The 17696-nt window shown below is 36.3% G+C and overlaps 1 protein-coding gene across 6 annotated transcripts in view; it reads right to left on the bottom strand.

The window, feature by feature from the left end:
* LOC150105244 (cyclic AMP-responsive element-binding protein 1-like) overlaps positions 1–17696 on the bottom strand; it is a 255041-nt gene that overhangs the window by 19110 nt on the left and 218235 nt on the right. Inside the window, exon 8 of one of the 6 annotated variants that reach the window (XR_016548472.1) lies at positions 16687–17085. The exons of 4 other annotated variants lie outside the window; for them this stretch is intronic. Coding sequence is in view for 1 of the 2 variants with exons in the window: in XM_090394643.1 (XP_090250769.1) it covers positions 17031–17085 (55 nt within the window). In the remaining variant the exon portion in view is untranslated. Of the gene's footprint in view, positions 1–16436; positions 17086–17696 lie in introns of those variants that run through there. One more of the 6 variants, XM_090394643.1, reaches the window with a different exon arrangement.

Genomic DNA, 17696 nt, shown 5'->3' with positions numbered 1-17696 from the left:
ATCTCCCCCCTCCCCTAACACACTAAAAATACTACCATCACACTCTGCAGGCAAAGCTAAACAAAGTAAATATATGACAAAGCAAGAAAGGCAGTTAAATAATAGTTAAGTTAAATATTTTCTAAGAATATTTGATGATATCATATCGATGCCGTCTATATTATAACCCCAAGAAAGAAAAGATTTTAGTTGGATCCAAGAAATTCAAGAAAAATCTGGCTAACACTAAAAGATTAGCAAAGCTGCCTTGTTTATGAAAATCACTAGGGGAATAAAAATTTGTGAAAATTTATGCCAAATATGCATTTCCAAACCTAGCGAAATATTAGACTTTTCTTAAAACTGAAAAATATTGCACAAAATATAATACACCAATAAATGGGGTAAAGGATACCGATAAGCAGACAGCAACAAGTGTGGAGAAGTCACAGATGAGGAGCAGTATGGGTAGGATTGGTTGCAGACCAAGAAAATAATTATTATGCTTATTTATGAATGACAGGAGTATCAGAAATAATCATTATGATCATCATCAAATTCCTGACATTTACCGTCATGAAAAATTTACATCATTACTAACTTCCTATCTACAATTTTCCTTCAAATCAGTCTGTCACCTGTCAAGGTTCCAACATTGTCAGATCTCATTATTATTATTATATAACACCTCCAGGGAGTTCAAAGACTCATCGAGGGAGGTTATCAACTCTACAACTCCTCGACTCACTACTCCACCAACCTTCATCATCTAACACCAATGCAATCTCCCGCCGACTACCATCACTAGTGCTTTCACAGACAATCACAAACATCCATGCCATGGCGGGATTCAAACCCGCAGCCTTTTGGCTGGAGAGCGGATACACTAACCACTCGGCCAACCAGTCCGGCATCTCATATTTATCTTATTGATCTTATATTTATATCTTCTAAGGCATTTTTCACTGTATCAATCCACCTATATCTTAGTCTTCCTCTGGGTCTTTTTCCTGCCAACCTGGCAGAGAACACTTGTTTTGCTAATCTTTCCTCTCCCATTCTGTTTAAGTGACCATACTACCTGAGATTAGTATGGTCACTTAAACTACCTGAGATTACCTTAGTCTACCTGCTAACACATTCCTGGATGCTAACAACATCAAGTTCTTTCCTAATATCCTTGTTTTTAATATGATATTGCCGTTGATGAAATCTGTTCATGCCCCTAATCTTTCTCAGGACTCTCATATCTGTGATCAAGTGTTTTACTTCGGACCCAGCTCTCAGATCCATAAGTCAAAATTGGTTTGAACGTTGTCTTGTATACAGCTAATTTAGTGTTTTGGCTAATTTCTCTCTTATTCCATATAAATTTATTCAGTTGATTCTGTTGTCTATTTCCATATTTAACTTACCATCTTCACTAAAAATCATGCCTAAGTGGAAATGTTTTACTTGTTCTATAGGTTCTCCATTCAAAACAGTTGATATTTTCATCCCTATTTTCATTCTTTGTCTTCTTATTGCTGACCTTCATACCATATCTATTGCAACAATTATTCAATTTAGTCAGGGAATCTTGCAGACTTGTAGCAGATTTACTTAGAAGTATAACATCATCCGCATAAAGCAAATAGCTGACATTAACATCTCCAATTTTGACATCAGGTTTAATACTACTTTCCTTCAGAATGTGATCCATATAGATAATGAATAACAGAGGGGATAATGTGTATCCTTGTCAGACACCAGATTAAACATTAAACCATCTTCCTGTACTTCCTTCAATTCTAACTGCTGACTTACAACTCAAATAAAGACAAAGTATTGCTTGATATAATGCCCCACTAACACAACCAACTGTAGCATTTTGAATATCTTCTCTCTTGGCACCCTGTAATATGCCTTTTCCAGATCTACAAAACTTAAATATAGATCTTTGTTATATTCTCATGACTTCTGAACTATTTGTCGTAAAGTGAAAATCTGATCTTGCCAGCCTCTATTTGGCCAGAATCCCACTTGTTCTTCACCGAGTTTCTCTTCCACAATCTTTCTCAACCGTTTCTCATATTTGTAGATCTTGTAGATCTTCCCATGAACACTCAGTAGAGAAATACCTCTGTAAGTCTCGCATTCAGTTTTATTTCCTTTTTTATATATGGGTACTATGAGAGCTCTACTCCAATTCTCCCACCACCAAACCTGTTCTGAAAAATTTCCTCTGAATTAATCTTGTAAAAACTCCTCATTAATTTGAATGTCTCAATTATATCACCCCCTCTTCCGCCTAATCTTCAGCGCGTTCTCATAAGGTTCATTCCACTGACCTGCTACCATCTTTGTCACTCGCCTCTGGATAATTTCTACCTGTTCCTCATTGCCAAGAAAACCTGATCTGTGTGCAGTAGTCAAGATGGAATGTTATCGAGGCTTGATAAAGAGGAACAATAACCTGCTTATCTCTGCTTGTCAAAGTACTCTTCAGTAACCAAGTGATCTGATAAACTGCTTTAGGCACTTTTGCTATGCTCCCACTCAACTTTAACTCTCTGTTCACTAACACTCACAACACTCTGGTGTCATCAATTTCCTGGACTACAGTTCCACAATGTGGTATAGGGCTGGTAATCTTTTCACCCCAGAATGCATAAAGTTATATTTTGCCACATTAAAGTGACATCCATTCTGCTTTGTCCAGTCTGACAATCTATCCAAATCATCTGTATTAACTATTGCTCCACCCAACTTTGCATCATCAGCAAACAACCGAAAAGTTTCTCTCAGATCCTTTCCTATAACGTTAATGTGCAAATAAAACAGCAGAGGTCCAATAACAGAACCCTGCAGCACGCCACTAGTCTCTACCCCTGAATAAACTACTCTCTGATATCTCTCCATCAACCGCCCTTGTATCCATCTCACTAACCCTATATCCATCCCCATCTGATGCAGTTTACTGATTACAATTCCATGTGGTATCCTGTCAAAGGCCTTTGCAAAGTCCAACAGTATCACTGAAAACCCATTAGCTTTATCCAACTCAGTTGTCACTGCATTATAAAACACGAACAATTTACTGAGGCATGACTTATCCTTCACAAAACCATTCTGTCCCCCATACAGTATTCCATTTCCATCTAAATTCCTGTATTTTGCTCTTGATCAGCTTCTCCAATACTCTGACAATTCCTGATATGCTGATAGGTTGGTAATTTGCTACATCAGTCTTGGAGCTTTCTTTATGCAATGGAACGATTTTCTTCTCTTTCCACCCTCTCGAGACTAACCCAGAGCTGAGACTTAGATTAAACAGTATGGTCAAGGGCATTGGTGCACCCAGGGTGGGGGGGCCAAGCCGCCCCCCCCCCAAAAAAAAAAAAAAAAAGAAAAAGGAAAAACACTAGAAAAGTTTCCAAAAATCTTTTCCTAATTAAAATTCTTTTTTTTTTTTTTTAATTTATGTTATGTTGTGTCTTCTATTTCTCTGCTACTTATGAATTAGCAGTCACATAAGGTGGGAATACCTTATAGTGCTCGGGAATCCTGGCCGCTGTGAATGCAAGGCAAACAACGTAGTGCTCGGGTGCTACTTCGTTTGCCCGAGCAGGGCCAGAGGCAATAACTGGTATTATGTACTGGTGATCAGTGCAGATGCTCAGCCATAGCTCGTATGCAATGCACAGTGTGTATTCTCAAATCGTCTGCTCAACTCCCCCCCCCTCCCCAAGATTAAATCCTGAGTGCACCACTGGTCAAGGGCACTGACAATTCCTTTGCTGCTTCCCATAAAACTCCAGCTGGTATACAATCCAATCCCACAGCTGTATTCACATTAAGGTTCTGTAATATACTATGGACCCTCCATTTTATTTTACATCAGTTCCCATATAAGCCTTTGGTTCTCTTGTTCCTGCAACCCTGCCTAGATTAAACTGGTTGGTATTGCCCCCCCCCGGAAGTGCTGTGAACGCTGGGGGGGGCAGTAAGCATTAGGGGGTACTGAGAGGGGCAGTAAGAGAGGGGCAGTAAGCATTATAATACTACTAGTATAATAAAAGCAAAAAATTCTGTATTTAATCTAGTATCCCAATTTATGTTGCATGTTTGGCAACACTGTTCAGAATATTGTATCTCTGGCAATACTATTCAAATTTATTAGCTACTTATTTTTTTAGAATTTTTGCATTGAAAGTTAAGTAATTGGGCTACTTTTTGTTCCGAATTTTCAATATAGAAAATAATTAATTTGTACTTGCTATTTTTAGTAGAATCCATTACTTTTATAAGCTTTATCTGCTACTTTTCCTAACATTTATCTGACAACCCTGGTTTGCAGTTTACACCTAGCCCATGGTATCGCGTTGTGCACTTCGTCAATATTGTGTAGCACTGTAGCCCATTTAAAATGTGTGAAAAAAAAGAAAGAGTAGTCAATATTCAAGTGAATATTTGAAATATGGAGTTATTCCATCTATAAATAATGAGCAGTTACCAATGTGCTTAATATGTGAAAAAACTTTCTCAAACAAAGAATTAAGCCGTCAAGAATGATTGAGCATTTAAGAACGAAGCATCCAAATAAAGAAAAAAAAGGATGTAGAGTACTTTTGCGAATTAAAGACTAAATTTAAAAATCATCCTGGACTTAAACGATTGGTTGCAAAACAAAGTAACCAACAAGAGAAGGGACTTGTTGTGTCTTACAAACTTTCAAAATTAATTGCCAAATGTGAAAATCCACATACTATTGGTGAAACTCTCATCTTACTGGCTATAAATGAAGTTTTAGATATGACGAATGGCCTGGGTAAAAATAATATAATGTCTAATAATAAATTTAGTTTAATCCTTTATCCAAGTGTGAGCAAACAAAGTTTGCGCCTGAAAGTATCTTCAGGACTGGGTTAATGTGGTACAACACCAGGGCAACTTGTTGCAAAGGTGAAGCAAGCTACCAACACTCCTATCTCAGTATCTCCTATAATGCAAAACACATCTGCTTGCGGATATGTCTAATGTTAGACCTGCTAATGCTTCTGCCTAATATTAGACATATCCGCAAGCAGATGTGTTTTGCATTATAGGAGATACTCTGATAGGATCGTTGGTATCTTGCTCCACCTTTGCAACGAGTTGCCCTGGTGTTGTACCACCTTAACCCAGTCCTGAAGATACTTTCAGGTGCAAACTTTATAATGTCATCAATTACTCTCAACAAGAATTTACAAAATGACAAAGGACATTGAAAAAAACTTTGTGATGATTTAAAAACCATAAAATTTTCTTTGCACCTAGAGGAGACAACTTCATGTGATAACGAAGTTTCATTAATGACCTACGTGCATTATATAAATACTAATGAAGTTACTGACGTGTTTCTATTTGCGTAACAACTGAAAATTGATACAAAAGGTTCTACAATTTTTAAGGTTGTTAAAGACTTTTTTAATCTAAAAACATTCCTCTCACAAATATTATTGTGTATGCAACCGATGGAGTACCATCTATGATTGGTTGTCACCATGGATTTATAGTACATTTAAAAGTAGCAGCTCCAAATATCTTTAGAATGCACTACATTCTTCAAAGAATGCAGTGAGACAGCACTTAGCTGCAAAACATCTTAGCGGTAGACTTTGGATAATGTTATTAAAGCAGTGAATAAAATAAAAGCCCAGTCATTGAATACCCGTATTTTTCAGGAATTTTGCCATGAAAATGAAGAAGAATTTGAGCGTCTTTTGCTTTACACTGAAGTTAGATGGCTCTCAAGTGGAAACTATCTGCGATGCTTTAATGAAGTCTACGATACTGTTTTTAAAGTTCTTAATTCATGTGATGAGAACACGTGTAATGTTCTAAAAAAGGAGAAGGTTGACATCGCATATCTTTCTGATATTTTCACCAAATTAAATGTGGTTAACAACAAATTGCAGGGAAGCAGCATGAAGCTTGTTAAAGCAAAGGGAATTATAAATGCTTTTATTAGCAAATTACCATTCTACAAGTAGAGAATTGCAAGATGAGATTTTCTGCACTTCCTAAGTTTACAAAAAATATATTATAATTTAATATTAGATAGAGATTTCGATTGTTCTTGTTTCTATCTTTTGATACTGAAAGAAGACTTGATGATCAAATTCAAAGACTCTGATTAGCTTAAAATACCCAATTGGATCATAAATCCATTTCTTTCTGATGTCACTTCTGTTCATCCAAATTTGCGTGAAGAATTCATTGACTTAAAAAATGATTTTGAAGCTCAAGTACAATTTCAGCAGCATGGGTATGAAAGATTCTGGCCAAACATGCAATGCAAGTATCCTCAGCTTTGGCAGGAAATAAAATTAGTGATCGTTGTTTTTCCTTCTTTATACTTGGTCGAGAGACAATTCAGCGTCTTGTTGCAATTGTTAGCTAAGCAGCGAAATAGATTGCAAATAAGTGAAAAAGAAGACTTCATTTGTCGAACATTGAACCCGATACTGAAAAATTAGCAGGATATCATCAGGCTCAGGGTAGCCATTAATGATTGGCTTATTAAATACAGTAAGATTACATCTTTTTTGAATAAAAATTAATTTGTATCAAAGTCATTAATTTTTAATTAACTATTAGTTCAAATATGTTGATGGTAATTTCGTTGACTAATAATATATATGATAATTATCTTACTGAGTCATTAACCTAGTGTAAAATTAAGCAGGGGGGGGGGACACCAGGCCATACAAATAGTTGAAAGGGGCACCAGGCAAATAAAAGGTTAAGAACCACTGGCCAAGACGATATACTCCTGCAAAGTGTTCACTTCGTAATTTTATTATTTCAACTGATTCAGTTACTTCCCTACCACTGGCATTCATTAAAATCATCTGTCATAAACATTCTTTCTTTTACTTGGAGCATATCGAAAGAACTGTTTGGGATCTTTAGCCCGTATTGCTAATTTTCTTTCATACTCTATTTTTGCCTTTCTTACCACACTAGTTACCATTCCAGGCTGTGCTTTGTACTGTTCATGTGCCTGCTGGTCACCTTTCTCCTTAAATTCCATCCACAATTGTTTCTTTTTTTGCAGCTCCAGCATAACAATGATATTCATCAACATCATTATGAATACCAGCCCTTTTTGCAGTTTTAAAACCCATGACAGCGATCCAAGCAACCTCCTCTCTGAAGATTGTCATATTTACCAGCTCTCTAATTCCACATGTGCCCTGTCTTAACTGAAAATTCCATGCATTTATCCACTTCCCAGGTCAAGATCATATGATCACTCCCACAATTGGTGGCGACGTGGCCATATTTGTTATAGACAAATTCTCAGATGCAATAACTTGATCAAGCACTCTTGAAACCCCTTATTATTATTATTATGTGACATCTCAAAAGAGTCCAAAGACTCATCGAGGGAGGGCAGCTACTCTACAACTCTCTATCTCCACCACTCAATCCACCAACTACAGTGAACCATAATCATCTACACGAACGCCATCTGCCAGCCATCACTACCACTAGTAGTTTCACAGACAATCACAAACATCCATGCCCATGGCGGGATTCAAGCCAGCAGCCTTTTGGCTGGAGAGTGGATATGCTAACCACTCAGCCAACCAGGCCAGCAAAGATTGTGGAGGTGCTGGAGTTGAACCGGGGGCCTTTCACATGCAAAATGAACACTACCACTGAACTACACCCTGCGTATTATTATTATTATTCAGGCCTCCATGGAGTCAAGAGACTCATCACGGGAGGTCCTTATTATTATTATTATTATTCAGGACACCCCATGTATATTCATGTATATGCACACCCCATGTATATTCCATCGCTGTTTCAGGGAATTATCCCTTGGTAACTGCACAGATTCCATTTCCTTCCTCCCATGTGTCCTCTCTTCCTTGCAATCTATGTTCCTATTGTTTAATTCCCCATAATAATTACCTATCCTCCACTCATTCAGTCTATTTGCCAATGCATTACTATTTCCATCATCTTTACCATCCCCTGGTGTATAGCTGCACCCAGCTATACAGTTTGTTCTGCTGGTCTTTATCTCACACCAGATAGCCTCAACATATATATATATATGGCATTGTGAAGGGTCAGTCATGCCTTAGTAATTTACCAACTTTTTTTTATAATAACATGTCAGCTGAGTTAGATAAAGGAAATGACTACATGATGCACTGCTGGATTTTGCAAAGGTGTTTGACAAGATACCACTTGGAATTCTGTTATGAAAATGGGAATAAATAGGGATGAATGTGAAACTGGCAATATGGATACAAGGGTGGATCAATGACAGATACCGAAAAGTAGTATAAGGAGGAGCAGAATCCAGGATAAAACAGTTAACTAGTTGCATGCCGCAGAGCTCTGTGCTTGGACCTCTGCTGTTTAATTTGTAAATAAATGATAGAGGAAATAATATGAGGGGAGATATTCAGTTATTTGTTGATGATGCAAAGTTTGTAAGGTAATAGTTAATCAAGGTAATGTAGACAAGCGCTTCCCAAACTGTGGGCCGTGGCCCCTTGGGGGTCATAGGTTTTGTTGAGGGAGGAGCTGTGAAATAATGAAAACAAATTTAAAATCTTTTAAAACTAAGTAGATTTTTTTTTTATCTTAAAAGAAACATATTTAATTTTTATTATTTATTATTTCTCTTTTGTTATTTTTTATATTTTAATGAAAAAAATCACACATTGGTGCAGGTTCACAAATTTTGCTTCCTGCATGTTTCGCTGCTTAATGAACATTAGTAAATATATGCTTATTCATATAAGTTTCATTTCAAAGCAGAAATCTAAGAATTGCAGTTTCAAATATTTCAGCTGATATTGGTTTAGCAGTATTGAGACATATCTATCACATTAAATTGTTATTAAACTTCTTTTATGTTTTTAATTCTTTCTTTATTACTAATCATTTTACATTTCATGTGCTTGTACTGCAAATGTACAATAAAAATATATCTATCTAAATAAAAATATGAGATAAGGTGCCATATCAAATGTGTATGTAAGATGCTAAAAATGTAATATTTGAATTTGATTTTTGCAATATTCGCTGTGTATGTTTTGTATTGAATATAAATACAATAAATATTATAATAATATATGTCTATATTACGATTTTTTTCGAGGGGGGGGGCGTGAAATATTTTAATTTTTCCACAGGGGCCCTGACATCCAGAAGTTTGGGAAGCACTGATGTAGACAACTTGCAGGATGATTTAAATAGGTTGAGAGCATGGACTAAATATAATTGATGTTAATTTAATCTTGAAAAGTGTAGTTGTAGTTATGAATTTTAAGATAACACGATTCCAACAATCTTCAATGGCATTTCAAGAGTGTTGGAATCTTGATGAACATGCAAGATTTGAAGGTTGAGGTGCAAATGAGGCAAATGTGGAGTGAAATGAAGAGAACTATAGATATGTATGGAAGAGAGAAGAAGAAAACAAATGATGTCAGTATGAAAAAGGTAATGAAAGATTCACAAGTGACATATTGCAAATCGATTATTAGAGGTGTGGTCAAAGTGAAGATGCACAAGGTTTGTTTTCTGGGAGGTTGAATGAATAGAGTGATTGAGGCTGAAGCATTGGATATGAGGACCAAGAAAACAAGGGAGTTTGTAGAGGCAGAAGGTAGAAGGATGACTAGGAATAAGGAGAATATAAGATTGGATAGCAAGAAGTTGTTGAGAAAGATAAAAGATAATAGTGTGATAGGAAAGGTAGTCAGTATGTTGCCCAGGTATGACAGTGATAAGGTGGAGAGCAAGAATTATTATTAACATTAATTTGATGACAGAAACCTAGTAACCTACAGAGAGCTGAAACAGGTGCTATATAAATATTATAGCGAGAATGAAAATTAGAGAAATTCCTCTCTCTCTCTCTCTCACACACACACAGAGAGAGAGAGAAAACATATAACAAACCCCCTCTCAAAAAACACTGTTACAAGGACACAAACACACTATATCCAAATCCAACCCCACTTGTAAAAAAAAAGTTAAACCATGCACAAGCAGTAGTCTTCCAAGCATGTACATACAAACAGTAAAATCAACACCTGGCTTTCAACAAGTATAGAAACAAAACCACAAAATCACCGCCATCTATTATCTTTCTCAGATAAGCTCTGCAAAGCTTTGAGGAAGAAATCAGAAATGCCACCCAAAGAAACAAGTAAATATTATAATCAATTTAATAAAAACTGAATCATTGTAAATTTAAATGAATCACTGTAAATATGTATGTGAAAAAAGATATAAAACACATTGTTAATATCATTATTTATGCAATTTAAATAAGATATTTTCCTAGCATTCTGTGCTGGACAAAAAATTATATACATAGATAGATAATCATGTAATCTATCCTGTGTAACTGAACTATAATTGACTGTAAACTATTAAAATCATTATTACCACTAATAACACACGAATTGTTGTACTATATGACTTGCGCACTGTAGAAAGTATGAGATAAACTGGAATCTGAACTGAACCACATGTGAAAAATTGTAGTATTATCTCTTAAATTATATGCAATTATATTAAATTGTATTATATAAATATGTGCATTATATGTACTATATAAATTGTGTGTGTATATATATGTAATATAACTGACAGATAATAAAGCATTATTTGACATTAAAAAAAAAAAAATCTAACCTCCATGGAGTCAGAGACCCATCATATCAGCAGAAATGTGTGAAGAGAAAGAAGTGCAGTTGATTGATGTGCAGAATAAGTCTGAAAAAAGAACTGAAATGTATAAGAGTGATGCACTGCATTTGAATGGCTTTGGTACAAGACATTTGGAGAGACTGCTGCTAGAAGAGAGAGAAATGAATGCAGAGAATGAATCTGAGCAAGTAAGAAGCAATGTGAAAGAGTTGGAGAGTTATGCTTCAAGTTGTGCTTATGAATGAAGAAGTGGGTAGCATGAGTGTAGAGAATGAGAGAACAAGTATGCAAGACAAACCAAAAACAGAGAGACTCAGGTTGGCAAAGGGGAACACAGTGTGAGAAAGGTTGATGCTCCAAGAGGATGAGAATGAGTGCGTAGACAAAAAGGGGATGACCTGGGATGTAGGGAAAATGGTTGGATTGGACTGGATTGAGTTAGGAGGAAATGGCTTGGGGAAAGTATGAAGAAGTTACATTTAATAAGGGAGATGTTAAGTTTGTATATAAATGCTAGAAATGTCAGAAACAAGGGAAATGGTTGCATTGATTAAGTTCATTCACCCAAAAATTGTTGAATATATAAGACATGGTTGGATGAGGATGACATCCTGACAGGAGTACTGATAGAAAGGTATGATATTACATGAAGACAGAAGGGGTAAAAAGGGAGACGGAGTGCTATTGGTGATAGAAAAAGAGTACGAGGCGCAAGGGGAAAATAGCAAAAGTGGTTTTGAGGCAGCATTTTGTAAGATAGAGGTGAATAGAATGAAATACTTCGTTGGATGTTGCTATAGACCTGATAATGTGGAGGGTAGTAACCAAGAAATGTATAAGCAAATTACCCAAGAAAAGGACAATCATTATGAGTGATTTTAATTACATCAATATAAATTGGAATGACGAGATAGCAACTGGAAGTAAAGAAAATGAGTTTCTTGAGTTTCTGAGGAATAACTACCTCAGGCAGCATGTAGCAGGCCACACAAGGATAGAGAGTGTCATATTTGACCATCTCATCAGAGGATGTTATTATAAATGAGGTGTCAAAGGACTTCCATGAGAAAAGGGTTTATGTGGAACTACAAGGCTGGTGATTATGAGAAGCTCAGGAATGAGGAGTTGAGTGGAAAGGAGATCAATGCTGCATAGGTGATATTCAAGAACTATCTAGTAGAAGCAATGTCTAAATGTATTCCAAGAGTCAGAAGGTTAAGTAAGGCGAGTGTGAAATGGATGAATAAAGAGATTAAGCATGCAATACAGAGAAAAAAGGCATTATGGGAAGCAACCTAAGAGAAGTGATAATAATTAATTCCATGAGGAATACAAAGAACAGGTAAGGAGTGTGACTTCTTGGTAAGGGTAGCAAAAGTTCAGTATGAGCAGCAGTTAGCTAATGAAGCCAAAAAGATCCTAGGGAGTTCTTTTGATATGCAGCCATCAAACAAAGGAATGATTATAGTGGGATGGCACTAATTGGATAAAATGGCATAAGGACAACAGAGGATATTAAGATATTTAATGAGCAGTTCATAAAGGTCTTTCATCCTTGAGAATGTGACATCATGGAGAGCAGTGGATGATGAGGAGTAGAGACTGACTGTAAGTGAGAAGAGACATATGGGGAATTAAGCAAACTTTATATTAAGAAGGCTGTGGGACTTGATGATATATCACTGCATATTTTGAAGGAATGTGCCAGGGATTTGACATCTGCCTTGACATATTTGTTTAATATGAGTCTTTCATTAGATGTAGTTCCAAAGGAGTGGAAGGAAAGTAAGATTGTACTGCTTCATAAAGGAGGTGACAGAAATTCAAGCATCAAATTATAGGCCAATCTGTGTGTCAGGTATATTATTATTATTATTCAGGCCTCCATGGAGTCAAAAGACTCATCGTGGGAGTCTTTTGATCCATGGAGAACATAATATCAAGACATAATTCCTAAGAACATACTGTCAAGACATAATTCCTAAGAACATACTGTCAAGACATAATTCCTAAGAACATAATGTCAAGACTTATGTTCTTAGGAACATAAAGTCTGTCAAGACTCATCGAGGGGAGGCCCCCACCCCTCTAAGAAACACAAAGTCTATCATACCACTCCTTAAACTCATTGACGGTACTCGCTCTCATCACTCCATCAGGCAATGCATTCCACGGTTCGACCACCCTCCATGCAAAGAAACCACTCCTCACCCTCTTGCTCACAGTTTCCTTTCGTAACTTCCAGGGATGGCCTCTTGTCATCACTCCCTCCCACTGTTCAACCAAGCGAAAGAACTCCCCAGTGTCAACTCCCCTGTAACCACCTCTCAACAGTTTAAAAGTCTCAATCATATCACCTCTCCTTCTTCTATCCACCAAACTCTACAGTCCACATTCCCTCAGCTGATCCTCATAACCAAAATTGTACAGTCCTGAAACCATCTTTGTCATCCGTCTCTGTACCCTTTCCACAGTTAATTTATCCCCTTCAAATCCTGGGTCTGGTTAAAGTGTTGGAGAGGTTGATGAAAATCAGGATCCAGAATTGGGTTGACAACAATGGTATTATCCTTGATGGACACTGTGGATTTGCCAAGGGGAGGTCATGTTTTAGTAATCTACTTAGTTATTACAATAAGGTGACAGTGGCATTAGATGTGGGAGATGGATACACAGTTATATACTTAGACTTTGCAAAGGCTTTTGATAGATTACTGCATGATAAGTTAAACTAAAGCAGATGGGGGGGTGGATATTAGACTAGTGCACTGAATTGGAAATTGGTTGTCTGATAGGTATCAACAAGTTGTGTATGGGGAAGTAATATCCCAGAAGAGGAAAGTCACTAGTGGTGTGCTTCAGGAGTCTGGTTTAGGGCCATTCCTTTAACTTGTATGTTAATGATATTGAAGAAGATTTGAATGGGGATATACAGGTATTTGCAGATTGTGCAAAGTTAGGGTGAACTATGAGGAATAGAGCAGCTGTTGTTTCCTTACAATAAGACTTGAATAGACTGAGTAAATGTTCAAGGCAGTGGGGGATGCCAGTTCAATGTTTTAAAATGTAAGGTTTTAAACTTTGGAAAACAAAGGTGGGATGTAGAATTTACTCTTGGTGGGGATATATTGCTGAAGGCAGAGGATATAACAGGTTGTGGAGTGATGGTGGATAAGGATCTGAAATTTAGAGGACATATTGCCAAAATTATAAGTACAACACAATGAATTCTGTGAATGATGGTGAGGACATTGACTTGTAGAAGTAAGGAAATTCTGGTTCCATTGTATAAGGCTCTGTTAAGTCACATATGGAGTACTGTGCACAGATTTGGTCATCTGATTTTCAAAAGGATGAAGAGATCTCAGAGAAGGTACAGACATGATTGACCAAATAATTTCTGATCTCTGGAATGTTGAATATGAAGAAAGGTTCATATGATGCAATTTGCAAAGTCTAGTGGATAGAAAGCAGAGGAGTGATATGGTAGAGTTAGTAAGGGGTTTAGAATTAATATTGAAGAGGTTTTTCATTAAGTGGTGGGAAATGTGGGGTGGGGAGAACAAGAGGTCATCCCTGGAAACTGTGTAAGGAAAGCGTGAGTAAGGGATTGAGAGGCAGCTTTCTTGCATGGAGAGTTGTGAATGATTGGAATGCAATGGCTGAGAGCATGGTGTTTGTAGAGAATTTGAATATTTTTAAGGCACAGTAAGATGAGATGTTGGATGACAAAAGGGGACTAGCTAGATGAGTCTGTGACTCCATGGGGATCTTGGGATAATAATAAGATTACAAACTGTGTACCACACTGAGGGGAACTATATACTCCAGCAAACTGATGAAAAATTTGGGGGTAATAGTAAATAGAGAGTTGACCAAAGTTTGGAGGGCATACCGATAAGGTAAACTAGGTCAGCTCATAGGATTGCTAGGTTATTGAAGAATACACTAACAAACAGAGGTAATGGAGTTCTCATTTCTCTTTATAAAGCCTTGATATGACCACATCTGGATTACTGTGATTGAGGACTGGTTACTTAGATTTTTTGGTGATGAGGAAGCAGAAGAGTGGATCTAGAGGCCTTCTGTATTAATCGAGTAAAACCCCTTCACCAAGTTAAATATCTTTGTCACATTACCTCTTTTTTTAATTTAGCCAGTAAATTCTGCAATTTACCCATGTAAAGGATATAACATATCCAGTGATGTCCATTGATTTGCAGTAATTTATATATGCAATTTACATTTCCTCAATCTCTCCTATCAACAAACATTTCAGAGTCCAGATACTGCCTTATTAATCCATCTCTGAGTGCTTTTCAGAGATACATCATGATGAAAGATAGTAAGCACAATCACCTACTTACCTCTACTTATTATAGTGTTTTCATATCAGAGCAGAAAAAAAAAATGGTAGTATGATAAGAAGCACTATGATAAGTTTTGAGAATGCATTACAAGTGTTTCAAAATAACTCATAAGAAGCACTATGAGAGTTTTTTTTTGCAACACTTGCAATGCATTTTCAAAACTTTGGACTACTATCAGTCATCTGAAGATCCTAAATCTGATCTACTTCCTAAAACACAGGAGCTAGGTGAGGTAATCTTCCTGAAGAGAGGATATCAACACCACTCTTCATAATTTCCCCCAGCTTTGTATCATTAGAAACAATTCCTTGTCAGTTCACTTTAAATATCATTAATAAGTTTCTTTAAGTCAAAAGGGAACAGAACTTTGTTGTACATACCACTAGTTACCATTCTTTTCCGAGGCATGGTTCCTTGTATTCAGTTTGCTGGTGTTAGTAGGAGAGCGAATCAATTTCCTATCCACCCAATTATTCTTTTATTCAATATGATAGTTATGAAATATAAACAAAATAGACCATGTAAGACACACAGAAATCAGGAAGAAGTCTGGACTCACAGATATAATAAAAACAATCTACAACAGCAAAAGAAGATGGGCAGGTCATCTCGCCAGAATGAGAGACAACAGATGGACAGTCAGAGTTACAAACTGGTATCCGAGAGATACCAAAAGGAAACCTGGAAGACCAGCCTTAAGGTGGGAAGACCCAATGATTAAGAAAGTTGGAAGAAAATAGAGAAGAAAGGCCCGAGACAGGAATAGCTGGACTCTTTACGACCTGCAGTCATGGAGAAATCCTGACTGAAACCACAGGCCCATCAAGGTAATCAAGGTATGATAGTTATTAGATTATTTGAATAATGGTTGGCGTGGGCCTCCTACAATGTGTCATCTGACTTATGGAAGCCTTCATAATAATAATAATAGTAGTAATAAAATGATACATAAACATTCCAGTATCACACTGAGGCATGCTCACTACCCTTCCCTATAATACTCTTCTGCAATATAATCTGAAATGGTATACTCTTATGCAAATTATAATCTATAACAGTATCTTACATTTTTCATTACTGATTCCCTCTTTAAACAAAAGAGATGTCAGGTTTAATATTTTAAAACACTGACTTAAGTGAAAATATTTAACCAGATACAAATTTGACATTATAACAACAAAGTCATCTTCAATGTAGAATTAATGAGAAACAATATTATTATTATTAAAATTTTTAATGCAACTCCTAGCCATGAAAGATTGTAAACTAATAGTACATGGACTGATGGTTAGGAAAATCTGGAAACTGCTCTAGAGACCAAATTAAACTTTATCAAGCTACTTTACACTACCAATAAGCAAGGTGATGGTCTCACACCAGGTACTAAAATCTATCTATGACCTAAGGACATTTAAACATTTGTCTCCTGATCGGATTTAAATTCACAACTTTTTGGATGATGGGAAAGACACTGTCCTTACTCAACTAACCAGGCCAATAAACAAAACTAGTTTAAATTAAATTTCAACTAATTTAATTTTATTTAACTTTATCATCATTATTTAACTTAATTTAAATAACGATATAATGTAATGTATTACAACAGAAATATTGTGTTACATACTTTTAAAAAAAATTGTCTATTACAAGAAGAATTTAAGAACACTTTCCCAGAGGGGGATGAGGCCACATAACTACATTGTTTATGAAGGATGCAGAAAACTGACCACTTCTTCTGCCCAATGCACAATCCTCACATTCTCATAGTACACCTCGTTATTAGGTATCCACTTGGATGTGAAGGAAGAGAATGGACTGGAAATTTGGATGAACAGACTCTATTCTGCATTTGCTTAAACTGCATGTACATTTATGATGCAACATATTTGGGTATCCTATGGTTATATATAATACATGGTCCTTGCTGATTTTGCCAGGGAAACAGGATGAATAGTCAAAAGTCAGCAGCTACTGGAACAACAGAATTTCAATCCAAACAGAAATGAAGATGGTCACCATCAACCTAAAAATAATCAATGGAAAAAGAGAAGAATTAGCAGAAGAATTACAAAAATACCATGCTGACATAACTGGCATTACTGAGATGAATAAGAATAAAACAGGTGAGATGTGTCTAAATAATAACAATAAGATTTTCAGGCAGCAGTAATCAAGAAAGGAAGAAGTAGCTATAGTAGTTAACACTAAATCTGACAATAAACTTCCTGAATTGGATAAAATTTCAAATAGAGTGATATAGATAAATTTCAAAGTTTCAAATTTCAGTGCTAAGCTAGTAGAAGATTTTTTTTCTCTTAAATACTAACCCTACACACCAGAGGCTCTAAAACCCACAGCACTTTAGTGTTGTGCAAAGGTACATGGTTAAAAAGAGAGAAGGAACTTCTTGATAGTTTTCTGGGGGAAAAATAAAAAAAAAAAGGGATGAAGAGTTGATTTGATAAGTCTGAAGCTGGATAATGATTAGACCATGATGTGTGTTTACAGGGTTTAAGAGAAAATGAAGGAATTGAAGAAGAAGAGTGGAACAGATAGCAGAAAAACTATGGAGAAATGGACACTTATAATGAGAAAGTGACTGGACTGTGTCTGTGAGAGAGAGGGGATCAATAA

This window comes from Typopeltis vanoorti, chromosome 6 (genome assembly GCF_054136105.1).
Source record: "Typopeltis vanoorti isolate ZY-2024b chromosome 6, IOZ_Tvanoo_1.0, whole genome shotgun sequence".
Lineage (NCBI taxonomy): Eukaryota > Metazoa > Arthropoda > Arachnida > Uropygi > Thelyphonidae > Typopeltis > Typopeltis vanoorti.
Note: the sequence above shows the minus strand (reverse complement) of the source record. Positions and strands in the feature narration are given on the sequence as shown.